This window comes from Daldinia childiae (assembly GCF_008694065.1).
Source record: "Daldinia childiae strain JS-1345 chromosome Unknown Scaffold4, whole genome shotgun sequence".
NCBI lineage: Eukaryota > Fungi > Ascomycota > Sordariomycetes > Xylariales > Hypoxylaceae > Daldinia > Daldinia childiae.
The window spans coordinates 186,816-200,814 of record NW_022984645.1 but is presented as its reverse complement, the minus strand read 5'-3'; the positions used below and the strand labels follow the sequence as shown (position 1 = coordinate 200,814).

Here is a 13,999-nt window from a genome sequence, read left to right as displayed (position 1 = left end):
AAGCGTGACCTCAACCATCTATTCTTCACAGACGTCAAAATTCAAGTGCTTGCCGAATGGGACCCTGTCAACTCATTGGTCTGGTCACCATTTAGAAGCAGCAACCGTCTGATGCGCGAGACAAAGATAGTACCGAAGAAGGTTAAAAACGCATTTGTTGCTATATCCCTTCATGAGAAAAGATGGTCTTTTCGGCCAGTGGTATGGGAATACGGAAGAGCCTACGCAAATGATACGACTGAAAACCAAAAGGTACAGCAATGTGCATTTCTGGGAAGCCATAGCGATATAGGAGGTAACGAGGACGCTGGACTCTCTACGATATCCTTGTTTTGGATGATTGCAAAGATTAAAGAGGTTTCTAAGGCTCGGTTTGACTACAGCATTTTGGAAGGAATATTTATCCCTGAGAAGAGAGTTCAAGGGATACGAAGAATGCTTACCCTTCCATGGGAGAATGCTGACATCGGCTTATCAAACCAAATGGTTTCCAAAGGTGCGTATACCTAACAGTAAGCCTTTTTCTAGAGAAATGCGACTAAAAATTGATAGGGAATGTTAGTAGACCATCTCATTTATGGCTTTTACCCAACTACCTGACCTTGAGACTTTTCTTCAGAGGGAACCGAAGACATTTACTTAGAAAACTGGCAAAGCATCCAGGATCAGGGCAGTCGGAGCAAACAAATCCTAACGAAAAGACGGAGAAAGTGATGAGCCTCGAGTTGTGTCGACTGGATATTCATAAGACAGTAAATACGATGATCAAGCATAGAGCTGGCCATAGTAAACCTGGATCCCTGAGCGGATTTGAGTTTAGGCACGATATACGGCGTTGGACCTTGAAGAAAAACCGAGACTTTGGATTGTATGAGACGAAGCTGATGAAAGAAGAAGAGATATTACTCAAGAAGTGGGCCAAGGGCGTTAGAGACCTCGAGAAGATGGTGGAAAATATTTGGAATATTCCAGGGGACGAGATCGAGGACGAAGATTCTACGCTACAGGGGGATCCGAACGAAGAAGAAAGCATCGAAAGTTGGAAGAAAGCCATCGGGAAGGAAGGCACATCTGGATTGAAGAGACTTGCGCCAGATAGCGGATCCCTTGCTCAGTTCTTAGAAGGGATCCTTCGTCTATCCTAGAGGGGCTATAACTATTTAAGTCAGCCCCCTGTAGACTACATATGATCTGTTGATACCAGATATCCGGTTATATAAGACATCATACTATCTGGAAATGAAGGCTCTAAGTGTGCAATCAACCACAGGATTAGCGAGGGGTTGAAGAGATTCTTGATGAAGTGTGGATGCAGGTGTTTTCCTAAGTCAAACTGCTTTCCGTTTCATAAATCTGTCGAAAAATACCATTATGGCGTTGATACTTTCTAATGAGCAAATCTTGGATATATCTAAGTAGTCTAGCATGAGCATTTATACGAAAATTGAATAGATGGGAGTAATCACTTACAGTGATCTGGTCGGATAATGATTACCGCACCTCGGTTAGGATCTATCCCATACGTTTCATACGCGCGACCGGATGGCGAATTGTATCCATCATCGTCAGAGAAGACTTTGGTGAGGCCTATGCGCGTATTGGTATCTGATAGTTTAATCTCTAAGGTATAAAGAGCGTTGTTTACTTACACTTCATCTTCCACTTGCTTACGATGGGTGTAAAAACAGCAGGGATCTGGTCTGGTTCAACTTCTGTACGTCCTGACGAGAATAGGAGTATAGGGTTAATGACTGCATCGCGGTCGACATCTGGCGGCGTGAAGGCATCGACTACCTGCTGTAGGCCGGATGAAAACTATCCGTACTAGTTAGTACTTTCCTTACCATTTAATGACAGTGTTGAATAGGGGCATATGCGAACATTCCGTAACCGCGACAAAGTCCGAGAATCGCGTATATCCCCGGGAAATACTAATACATGCCACCAGGATTGGGCCGGTAAGAATCGGACCAGTTGCATTACGCGAGCATCAGTGAAGCGGATTACTGGAACACTCGGGAGTGCCATCCCGATAGTTAAGCCAGTGGCCAAGGAAGCTTCACTGGTCTTCGCAGAAACTATTATAGAGTCGTTGTAATTGGTAGCATGACCCGCGGTATACCGAGCAGACAGGAGGAACTTATCGTGGAACTGCTCTGGTGTGATACCATGCTCCTTACGGTATGAAGACGAGAAGAGTTTAGTCCAGGTTCGATCAAACTCGATTAGTTCTGTAGCAGTCTTTTGTCGCTCCGAGACATACGTCTCAAGTAACTCTGGCGTAGCCTGCCCTCGGATGACAGCTGCTAACTTCCAACCGATGTTATAGCCATCTTGTAAACTGACGTTCATCCCCTGTCCCGCTTTGGGAGAGTGAGTGTGGCAGGCGTCGCCGCTTAGGAAGACGCGGTAGTCTTTGTGGAAGTGGTCAGCAAGGCGTTGGCCAATAGAATACGCAGACCACCATGCTGTTTCGGCTACTTCTAGATCGTACGGATGGAGAATTAGCCGGAGCTTTTCATGAAGCTCTTCTAGCGTGACGTCTTTTGCAATTGTACCCTTCAGCTCTATGTAGAAGCGAACTTGCAGGTCTCCTTCTCGAGGTATGATTATCGTGTTACCTGCCCCCGACTGAATCATTGTCTTCTTGCGGATGTCGGGGAAGTTAGTCCGGGGATAAATATCCATCACTCCCCAAACGGAATCGCTCGTATCGCCGACCATCTTAAAGCCAAGTGATTTCCGGATAGCGCTGTGAGCTCCGTCGCTGCCCTGGAATGTGCGTTAGGGGTTATAAGAAACGCTGATGATACAATTGCCTACATAACAGAAAGGGATGATGTCTTACTAGAACATATTTCGTACGGAATTTCCGTTTCGTCCCATCTTTTAATACTGTCACAGTAACGCAATATGCATCGGGATCCCGCGCATTCTCGCTATCAACCTCTACGCTTAAGACCTCGCAACCATACTCGACGCACGACCTTCCTGCCGTACTCTCCATCTCATTCGTGAGCAATTCATTCATCCTAGCCTGGCCGAGGAGAACGTGCGGTAGATGGCTTACACTAGACAACCTATCGGCGGCAAAATGCGTGCGCCTGATTTCGGTGCCACCATCTTCTGGAGCCCAAAATGCCAACTCGGAGGCATGGTAGGCTTCGTTGAGAAGAGTATCAGAAAGCCCGAAGCTCTCGAATATTTCCGTCGTTCGGCACTGAACCCCATCGGCTTGTCCCCTTTTAAGCGGCCCGTCTCGTTGTTCTAGGATCCGGAAACGGATACCACAGCGGGAGAGCCAGACTCCGGCACATAGACCGGCGGAGCCGCCACCACATATGAGTACGTCTACTTGTTCCTCCATAGTCAAAAATGAGAGTGAGTAATCTAATGCGTCTGGATTAATATAATTATATTGCCTATTGATAACGTACTATATATATAGGGATAGAATACATGTATGAACATCAACGGATACAAGACGGAGACAGGACGGACTCCAACCTGCATGAAATGCGGGGGAGACGGCCGTGAGAGCGCAATAGAAGACGGCTCATTTGCCGTGTGAGGGTTATCTTCAGCCCGTAACTATGCCTTACTTAATCCATGATATCTCACCTATCTGTTAGACTGTTGGCGTGTTTATATCTATTAACGAGTTATAGAGTTTCGGGATTCAAATGATAATCTCCTACCTCGGAACTATATACCCTCGTAACCAAGTCGTGTCGCCGAAACTTTACCCCGAAAACTGTTTTATCGCCGTAGCGGCTGGAATTCCGTCGGCGCCACTAATTCTTGGCTTATGCTCAAGCCATCACAAGATGAACCTAGAAAATATGGAAATGGCCTTGTCGTACCTAACTCTAGCTTAAGCTACAGGAGATTATGGTTCTACATCTTGGAAGTATCCCATAGTCCAGTCGTATAAGGTAAAATAAATAATTAATGTAGGAATTACGGATTATATGCAAGATAGATTTATATGATAACTTCTTGGCAATAAAATACTTAATGCCAAGATAATGAGAATTAGCATGTCTGATTACAGGAGTGATTTCAATTGGATGGGCGAAAAAAGTATAGATCAAGTGCACCGAAAGAAATATTTTGATGTGGGAATGAGCTCTTCACCTTTATTTTTAATATGGGTCTTTCGGAATAGAAAGGGACCCACTTAATCCCCGAAGTCCAAGAAAAATCCCGGAAAGGGGGTAGACCGTGCAAACCGGCCAGCCCGGCTTCATCGGTTAATGCAGGTACTAGCCTTAATAAGCCCGGCCAAACGGGATATTAAATTAAAATAGGTGGTGAGTCAGGGGCGATTTTTTTTAGCCTCATCCTCAGTAAGCTGGCGCTGTCGGTGAGGAATAAGAAAAGACGCAAAGTGGATTACGTCGGGCCGTGTTATTTTCGTCACCTAAACGTCACTTTTACATTCTTTATATTTTAACATGTTTTCGTCAACAAATATGATAGTTTATAATAGGAAGCATCGAAGTTGTTGAGGTGATCGAGTCCAAACTTGAACTAGAACTATTCTCTGCTATCTCGTGTATGGTTTAACCCATAATGACAACGACACCTTCAATGTGTACTACCGTTAGAGCAAGTCATCGTTTGCTGACCAAAAGCTCAGTTGTGTTACCAAAGCCTCCCGGAATCGATCATAATCTACAATACATTCCCCGCGGCATACGACAAGCCAGTACGACCACCCAAAATGGCCGTAAAAAAGAGCGAGTGGTGATTCTGGGTTCTGGATGGGCTGGCTATGGCTTCGCTCGCAGTCTCGACCCTAAGAAATATGAGCGTATCATGATTTCTCCTCGATCATACTTCGTCTTTACTCCTTTACTAGCAGGTACTGCGGTCGGCACTTTAGAATTCCGTGCTGTCACAGAACCTGTCAGGAGACTCGGTCTGGATCAGTTTCATCAGGGGTGGGCCGACGATATTGACTTTGCGCGTAAAGTTATCCGCGTAGAGGCTAATACCTCAGACGATATTGCTTCAAGAACCCGGCTGGCTATTAAGCACCGTCCTGGCAATGCCGATAAAGGGGCTTTGTTCGACGTCGAGTATGACAAACTCGTCATTGCCGTTGGTTCGTACAGTCAGACGTTCGGCATTGAGGGTGTGCGAGAGCACGCTAATTTCTTACGGGATATCGGCGACGCTAGGAAAATCCGGATGAAGGTACTGCAGAACTTCGAAAAGGCGGCGCTCCCAATTACATCCGACGAAGATCGGAAGAAGCTACTCCATTTCGCGATTGTGGGGGGTGGTCCAACAGGCATAGAGTATGCCGCCGAGCTCCACGACTTAATACAAGACGACCTAACAAAGACCTACCCGGATCTGATGAAATTTGTCAGTATTACTGTGTACGATGTGGCGCCAAAAGTGCTCCCGATGTTCGACAAGACCCTAGCCGACTATGCTATGGACCGGTTCAACCGCGAGGGTATCAAAGTGAAGACAGAACACCACTTAACACGCGTCAGGCCCGACGAGGACTGTGAGGGTTGTCTGAAACTAAAGATCAAGGAGTGCGGCGAAAAGGAGATCGGTGCTGGCATCGTGGTATGGAGTACAGGGTTGATGCAGAACCCACTTATCCAGAAAATGGAGAGCAAAATCTTCAAAATGCCGGGTTCAGATGTTGATATGCAGCTACAAAAGGACTCGAAGACAGGCGGCATCATCACAGACGCAAACCTCCGCGTGAATATGATACCACATGCTGCCACATCGGACTCGGCTCCTACTCAGGGGCAAAAAGCCGCACTGCTACCCGACGTTTACGGTGTCGGCGATTGTACGGTGATCTCAGGGATGAGCCTACCTGCTACGGCACAAGTTGCTAGCCAGCAAGCAGCGCATCTCGCGAGGAGATTGAACAAGGGCGACGTGGACCAAAAACCCTTCAAGTTCCGCAATTGGGGTACCATGACCTATCTCGGCAGCTGGACGGCTATTCACCAAAGCAGCGCCGACGAGTTAAAGGGCTGGATGGCCTGGGTCCTATGGCGTACCGCGTACCTTACGCGAAGCATGAGCATCAGGAATAAGATCACGGTGCCGTTTTATTGGGCTATGTCGTGGATATTCGGACGGGATATCTCTAGGTTCTAGGAAACCTCTGTGGAGATTAACCCCTTTTTATTCTGTTATTTTTATTTTTATTCCTTTTACCTATTGTACACCCTCATCTCTCCTTGTAACAACATTATAGAAGCATTAGACCTGGGGAGCGGATTTGTTCGGGACTAGCATAGATCTTATGAGTTGTATGATACCAGGCTGTTACCAGTAGCACGCATATTTGGTCTAGATTGGGGCGGAGGTTTATTGGGAAACGAAGGTAGCGGGTGAAACATCGAGATCCATTCAATATACATCTATGAAACCTATTATACCTCAACTTTTGGGAGATTGATATGTAAATGAAGATAGATATATGGTAGTAATGATCGACTAGCTATCTGATGAATACTTCTTAAACGAATGTGAGCAAATATACCACAAGAATTATCGAGGCAAATAGAAACGTGAAGTCATTCTAGTTCTTGGAGCCTTCCATATCCCCGTACAGTATCCAACTACTTGTCCATGTCCTATACAAGAGATGAATCGGTTATGAGTAGGAAAATCCTATTAGAAAGTAGTACACTTTCCGGACCGGCCCCTCCATACTGATAATAGATATTCCAACCATCAGAATCAAATTCATTGTCTCAAAAATATCAGCAGCACTTTTCCCCAACCACTTTCGTATGATTCATATTCTCCAAGTCCTATTACTAGTTGTCTTTGGATGAACGCTTGGTTTCAGTTTGTGGTTGGTCAAGATCATCTGCTGCCTGCCCTAGACTATCAGCCTGTAAACTAAAGAATAGGGCAGTGATGGGTTATTACCGGACGCTTGGGGTGTTTCGTTAATGGCTCTGGGGTGATGCTCTCCGGCATCGCGATTTTCATAGGAAAGAACTTTTTAAGTTTCCGGTGTATAATGACATCTGCGTTCTTTGGGCTTTGGAAAATACTCTGATTGAGAGCGACAACATTAAGCATATTATCGGCGGTACCGTTAGACTTGGTCATATCAAGTCCTTCAAGGACTGCGGCAAGTTGGGTTAATAATAATTATTATACCGATCAAGGGTATGCTACAAGATTGCGAATTACTTACGATGGTACCAGGGAGAAGGTCCTGCAGTCCTACCAACTAGTCGCTCGCCTGTTAGCGGGTTGTAGAGATCACGGGAAATTGGTTATATAATTCGCATACAAAGCAAGTACCAAAGAATATCGAGGAACTTGATAGAGAACCAACACATAGAAACGTTGCTACCACTGATGTGACAGCCCCTGGAAGCATCTGCCACCGAAGCAAGCCAATATTCTTGCATAAGCTCCGGACTAAGCTTATCTTTGATGAAGTCGAAAGCCTTTTGGAAATCAAGTTGCGTGAGGTTCAGAACGACATTTGTAATACCTGCTTTAGAAGCAGCCTGGCTTGGAGTCACACATTCTCCCGAATAAAACCAACTTGGAGGAGGTATGGCTGAAGACTGCATCATGTATACTGCAGAGTAAAGCTTGATAAAATATTGAGTGGAAGGATAAATCAAGTACGAGGCTCGCATCTGAAAAGTCGAATATAAAAGGTGTAAAAGGCCTGAAGATGCGTGAAAGGTAGTAGAGCACTTATAGCTAGCCATTCACCACGAGGCAAAACATCACTAGATCAGCTGGATGTATCATAACTACGTCAGCGGCTAGGTTCATAGACATACGGACTGGTCTTACCGCGCAAGGAGAGCGTGAATCTTGCTGAGGGCTCGTGCTTCTTCTTCCTTCATATAACCTTCAACATGACACGATAGCTATCAGCTACTCAACACGTTATGTCTCCATAAAAGGATTTATCTAGCATACAATGACTTGATTACCTCAAGTAATCAATACATGCCTAGCCAGTATATATATAATATATGTAAGCTACACTATAAATCCTATGGTAGTATCTCTTGGTGGTTTAGCTTTTCAACTGGGGAGATTGTAGATGAGCTTTTGGAGCGTCGCTACTGGGGACTGAATTCACAAGCTCCAGGAGCATCACTTTCACAGCTGAGAAATTCACAATGCATGAGATAGTATTTATCACCCTCGGGGAAGCCCTATTACGGCTGAGTTGTCATAACTCCAACGTATTAAAAAGTAAAGTGATCGACTAAAGGATTAGGAGGGAGTAGCCTAATTAGGCAATGTAATGAGAGAAAATGGATTATCTAATACAAGCTAGATATCAAATAAGATGGTTGGATCCGTGACAACTTCACATATTTATTATTAGTTATCTATATCTTAACTTAAGGGGTAGTTGTGTTAGGGATCAGGTCGGTGTTAGTCTTTATCTTGGCAGCTTAACTACCGTTTGGCATTTGCTCGTGGTAAAATGCTAGGATGCTAGAATGCTAGAAGACCAGACATATTACCTTATCAATCCTTATCGTACCAATGTCTACGCTGCGCTACGCTATTTCTATAAAAAAAATTAGCTCTATTCTAAACTAGTGGATAAAAACTATATTATCGACGAATTCTGATTCGTTGGGTTATATTGGCGGGACGCGATAGAGGCGCAAAGTTTCAAACTCGTGCAGCTTTTGGTAATGACTAGCTGATGAACCGTTCGAGAATATTTTTGTAGATATTATATCCCAATCATAGGAATATGACTAGGAAATGTCCTTTACCCGTATGCAAAGTTGCTTAATTTATGAAGTAGGGATATTAGTTGCTAATGTAATATGGTCAGCATCTTATATGCGCTTTTAAACGCACGAACTTACATAATATAGGTACATAGTATCTGTTCCAGGGCGCTTAGAAATTACGTAGTCCTGTACCTAGCCTAACAGGATGTGGGGGGCAACGAAAGGTAAAAGCCGATATACATGTAACTACCTAGGTTTGTCCGTACCTGCAGTTTACAACAACTCAGCCTTGTAAATTTCTTTCCTTGAAACAAGAACTAATTGAATTTGGGATTTCTTACGAGATTTTAAAATTTCTTTGAAACAGGTACCTACCTTAAGTCAAGGTTAGATACACCGGTTGTTGCGCATTCACTTCTAGTGTTCTTATCCAAAGGGTCCAAAGGGTCCAAAGTCCAAGGTTCCTCAAAAACTGCCCCGCCAAATATTTTCCTACTTCAAGAACCAACCCACTTTACCTCTACAGCCATAATCTCTGCAAAGAAAATACAAGGCTATCTACTTCATTCCGACGACTACATTTCACAATGGCGTCACCTGGTCCGGGTGCCGGTAGCGACGATATCGATTTGTACGGTAAGTTGTCCGCTTGCTTGCATCGTGACTTTATATCCGCAGAATTTGATTGCTGACTAAACAACCTCAGAGCTTCTCGGCGTTGACAAAACTGCAAGCCAAAATGATATAAAGAAGGCTTACCGAAAGGTGAGGAACCCCGCGCCTGCCTTGTTGACTTTGCGCCGTAACATACTGACTAAATTGTCACATTCTAGCTCGCACTCCAACATCACCCCGATAAAGTTCCCGAAGACCAGCGAGTAGAGTCTGAAGCCAAGTTCAAGTCGGTTACTCAAGCCTACGAGATTCTTCGAGATGAGGATAAGCGTGCCTTATACGATAAGCATGGCATGGCAGCCTTTGACCCATCAAGGGGAGGAGGCATGGGTGAAGAAGTAGACATTAACGATATACTCGCTCAGATGTTTGGCATGGGAGTGGGCGGTGGCATGGGAGGTCCCGGAGGAGGACCCAGAAGGCCCAGGCGCGGCGCTGACGAGGAGTCTAAGTACTCTGTCAGCCTAGAGGATCTCTACAAGGGCAAGACTGTCAAATTCGCAGCCAACAAGAACGTCATCTGCGGGACTTGCAAGGGGACTGGCGGCAAAGAGAAGGTGAAGCCCCAACAATGCGATCGCTGCAAGGGACATGGTATGGTAGAGGCCTTCCGACAAGTCGGTCCTGGTCTGGTCACTCGTGAATCGGCTGTATGTGATAGGTGTCAAGGCTCCGGCAACTACTTCAAAGAGAAAGATCGATGCAAGAAGTGCAAAGGCAAGCGGACCGTTCCGGAGACGAAGCCGCTAGAGATTTATATTCCTCGTGGCTCGCGCCAAGGGGAGCGCATCGTGTTGGAGGGCGAGGCTGACCAAAGCCCCGACCAGACCCCTGGCAACCTCGTATTCATCCTTGACGAAGAACCCCATGAGGTATTCAACCGGATCGGTAACGATCTTTCTGCTGACCTAGATATCACTGTTGCCGAGGCCCTATGTGGGTTTTCTCGTGTTGTGGTCCAGCATCTTGATGGTCGAGGTATCAATATCAACCATCCTCGAGGAAAGGTCCTACACCCAGGACAAGTACTTAAGGTGGAAGGAGAGGGAATGCCTGTGAAACGGGGAGATGCCAAAGGTGATTTATACCTTGTCGTTAAGATCGAGTTCCCCGAGGACGGATGGCTCAAGGATGATGCGGCCTACGAATCTCTTCAGAAGCTACTGCCTGGCCCGCCACCGGAGATTAAAGCCGAGGAAATTGATGACGTTCCATACGACGACGATGCGGATATTGATGAGGTATGTCATATTCCATGCATTACGGACACGAGTAGAATATACTGACTTTATATCAGATGGGTGCTAACTCTGGGGATCCGCGATTCGGAGATGGATGGGAGGATGACGATGACGAGGCCGGCGGACAAGCACAATGTGCCCAGCAGTAATGAATTATGAGACATGAGCTCCGATTAGTGAAGACTGGAAACAACGTGAAGGTAGGTTGGGGTTGCGATTCTGCATAGGTATTCCTCCCTAACTCGATTTAGTTGCGTAACCGAGTTATGAAGAGGAGTGGAAATAGGATAGATGGTGGCAAGAAAGATCCTGGTAGGATTTCTTCCTTAGAAGGAGAATTAATGACATATCTCCTTTCGACATTTCTAACGGCAATTCTGAATTCTGGCTAGGTGGAATTTCTTATTAGATAGTCTTCTACCTTAGATACTCAGTAACCTAAGTAGCTTGTATAGACCAGACATCCATTTCTGGATGGTAAATTGCTATCATGGTAATTGGTAGGCCCTGAAATAAAGGCAGTATTATTCAGAGATGATGAGATCTAAGTGAAATTGAGTTGAACTGAAGTGAAAGATAAGCTAAATAAATTGGAATTAATTCTGTATCTGGTGTAGGCTTGAGATTGAATAAAGAGTTGGAACTCTTGAGAAATATGTACCTTATGATGTACCTCACTGCCCAGTCGAATTGGGTACTTGGGTACATAACCTACAAGCCACTTGGGGCTGAAAGCGGGTGAATGATTTAGGTGGCTAGCTCTAGGGCCAAGCCAAGCCAAAACTTTTCGACTCCACTAATTCTACACCAAAGCTGTGGGACCTCTTTTTCAATTATCCACACGTGATAAATTTCACCAACCCTAACAAAACCCTTAGCGCAAAATTCGGCTATTGTGCCCATTGGAAACTTTTGGTCCCTCTACACGTAACGTACCTCAATTTTTGCGGTAGAGACCAGCAGCCCAGCAGCTCATCACCATACATCCACCCATCTCGACACCTACAGGAAATCAGTCAAGGTAAATAAATCTCTGCTACCATTGTGGCTATACTACTTTTTTTTTTGTCAAAGATAATTCTTAGCTAACAATTATTCCTTCAAGATGGTTGCCGCCAAGAAGCACGTCCCGATCGTCAAGAAGCGTATGTTCGACTCTTCCCCCGTCCCGTCACCATTCCTCGATTGATGCGATGCGCTCCGATTATGGATTGAAGCCATGGATTATGAATGATACAATAATGAGGGAGAAATATTGATGGATTTTATTTTATAGGAACCAAGACCTTCAACCGCCACCAGAGCGATCGGTTCAAATGTCTCTCCTCCAAGTGGCGCAAGCCTAAGGGTATTGACAACCGAGTTCGACGACGATTCCGTGGAAACACTGCTATGCCCTCGGTACGTGCGATTCCTCGAAAATATCAATCTATGAATATTTAGATATAGTAATATTAGGCGGGAGGAGTAATATGCTAATATTAATTTTGCGATAGATCGGTTTCGGCTCCAACAAGAAGACCCGTCACCTCACACCCTCCGGCCACAAGGCCTTCCTCGTCAACAACATCAAGGATGTTGAGTTACTCCTGATGCACAACCGCACCTACGCCGCAGAGTACGTCCCTAAAATTTTGCATCGAAAGGTGGTTTCGACCCGGTTACGACTAGGTTAACTAATAATATTATAGGATCGCCCACAACGTCTCGTCAAGAAAGCGAGTCGATATCATTGCACGAGCGAAGCAATTGGGTGTCAAGGTCACCAACGCCAAGGCCAAGGTCACCACGGAAATTTAAGGCGCTGGCGGCTGATGAGGATGACTATGGAATTGGTGTCCGGTTTCTCGTTTTCGGCAGTACTTTGCATGCATGGGAAGGGTTTTGCGCTCTATGGTCTACGGACGGAACATTCGAGCTAGCATGTATTTCGTGCTAGGAAATACAACACGCCTTCTGCGATGACACGTATTTTGGCCTACTTTGACCGATTGCATCCTACGCGACTTCACCTGATCTACGGCGTTGGCCCAATCACGGCCTAACATGACCAGGTATTGACAGGGGCTACAAGTCATACCATGACACGTGTAGAGGCTATATCTGGCATCACTGATTCGATGATGAACATCGTATGAATAAGGCAATAGCATTTTCATATGTCGTGAGGCAGATCCCCAATTTACATAAGTGCACCCATCCAACTCGTGAACTTAGTACTTGAATAAGCCGATAATTTCATAAACTCAATACTTTGAGAGTATCTACAAGATACAGTAGTGTCACTATTACGAAATCGGTATGTATTCCATCAGGTTTCCTCAGTTTCCTCCAATTCCCCGTTATCCTTAGATCGTAAGCCATCATATGGGGCAGGCTAGGTCGATGGTTAGGCTAGAAGGATCAAATCACATTGCCCCCTGGATTCTTTGTGCCTCCATTCTAGATATTTAGCTTAGGCTCAGGTACCATAGTGTTGGAGTGGCCTGAATAAAATTGCTGCAAGGGACGGTTGCTTGGTACTATTGCTTAGAAGAGAGACAAGCTACACCTACACTACTACCCAGACAACCGTTTATACATTTACTACTGCTAGTTGATAACTCGCCTGGCAGGGACATCTTATCATCCATTATTTTATTTCTTCAATATCACTACTGTTTGAATCCTATGTCTACCTCGTAGGACATACGGCACCTGAATACACAAGGGGTTTATTATACTAGCACAAAGGGTTTCAGGCATCCATGTAAGGCCTCTATTCTTCTACCAGTTCTTAAGTTTAGTCAAGCAACAAAGGACGCTTAAAGGGGCTAATACGGTCAGGTAAAACTCAACTACTTTATACAATGTAGTGTTTTAAATCAACATCAGCTGACGGCTTTGTAGGAAGCAAATGTTAATTGTTATGTATAGTTACATGGACTTTGTTTGGTGCACAAGCGCTTTCATGGCCTGCCTTCTATACTACTCCTGAGACATCTATACGTCTTATATGTGATGGCCTTTCTCCAGTGTACTTTAATATTCATTCACTATGGACACCTTATCTACTGAGCACCATACGGTTCCGACAATTTTCTTACAGACCAAAGATTGCCCCTTAAACATTCAGACGTCTACACATCAGCTCTATTTCCAACATATTCACACCTATCCTGCTATCTGGAGTTAATGGTTTCACCAAGCTAAACAGTCCGATGTTAATGATCGCATCAACTGTACCTATCTTGTCAAGTTCAGCCTAATCATACTGTTAGACACTGTCGTACTAACCTCAGGGGCGAAACCAGCATCCCGAATCACTCTATTGCCCCTTTTACGTCTTCTCTCTCGCCACATCAATTCTCAACT

General features: G+C 45.0%; 4 protein-coding genes across 4 annotated transcripts; 3 read left to right on the top strand and 1 right to left on the bottom strand.

The window, feature by feature from the left end:
- Positions 1-1,328: 1,328 nt before the first annotated feature.
- Positions 1,329-3,367, bottom strand: GL218_04368 (3-hydroxybenzoate 4-monooxygenase; the record flags this gene model as incomplete). Its single annotated transcript, XM_033580967.1, has 5 exons — positions 1,329-1,411; positions 1,471-1,587; positions 1,650-1,815; positions 1,882-2,772; positions 2,849-3,367. 5 exons carry the CDS (start codon positions 3,365-3,367, stop codon positions 1,329-1,331), a joined length of 1,776 nt encoding a protein of 591 aa, XP_033435404.1.
- A 1,208-nt stretch (positions 3,368-4,575) lies between these two features.
- On the top strand, positions 4,576-6,141 carry GL218_04367 (putative NADH dehydrogenase; the record flags this gene model as incomplete). Its single annotated transcript, XM_033580966.1, has 1 exon — positions 4,576-6,141. The coding sequence occupies one exon, from the start codon at positions 4,576-4,578 to the stop codon at positions 6,139-6,141; it is 1,566 nt and encodes a 521-aa protein (XP_033435401.1).
- Positions 6,142-9,316: 3,175 nt separating this feature from the next.
- On the top strand, positions 9,317-10,794 carry GL218_04366 (DnaJ protein like protein xdj1; the record flags this gene model as incomplete). The annotated part of the gene is made up of 4 exons (XM_033580965.1): positions 9,317-9,365; positions 9,436-9,494; positions 9,563-10,645; positions 10,702-10,794. The coding sequence occupies 4 exons, from the start codon at positions 9,317-9,319 to the stop codon at positions 10,792-10,794; spliced, it is 1,284 nt and encodes a 427-aa protein (XP_033435402.1).
- A 956-nt stretch (positions 10,795-11,750) lies between these two features.
- On the top strand, positions 11,751-12,445 carry GL218_04365 (60S ribosomal protein L32; the record flags this gene model as incomplete). Its single annotated transcript, XM_033580964.1, has 4 exons — positions 11,751-11,790; positions 11,922-12,046; positions 12,142-12,263; positions 12,337-12,445. 4 exons carry the CDS (start codon positions 11,751-11,753, stop codon positions 12,443-12,445), a joined length of 396 nt encoding a protein of 131 aa, XP_033435400.1.
- Positions 12,446-13,999: the final 1,554 nt, after the last annotated feature.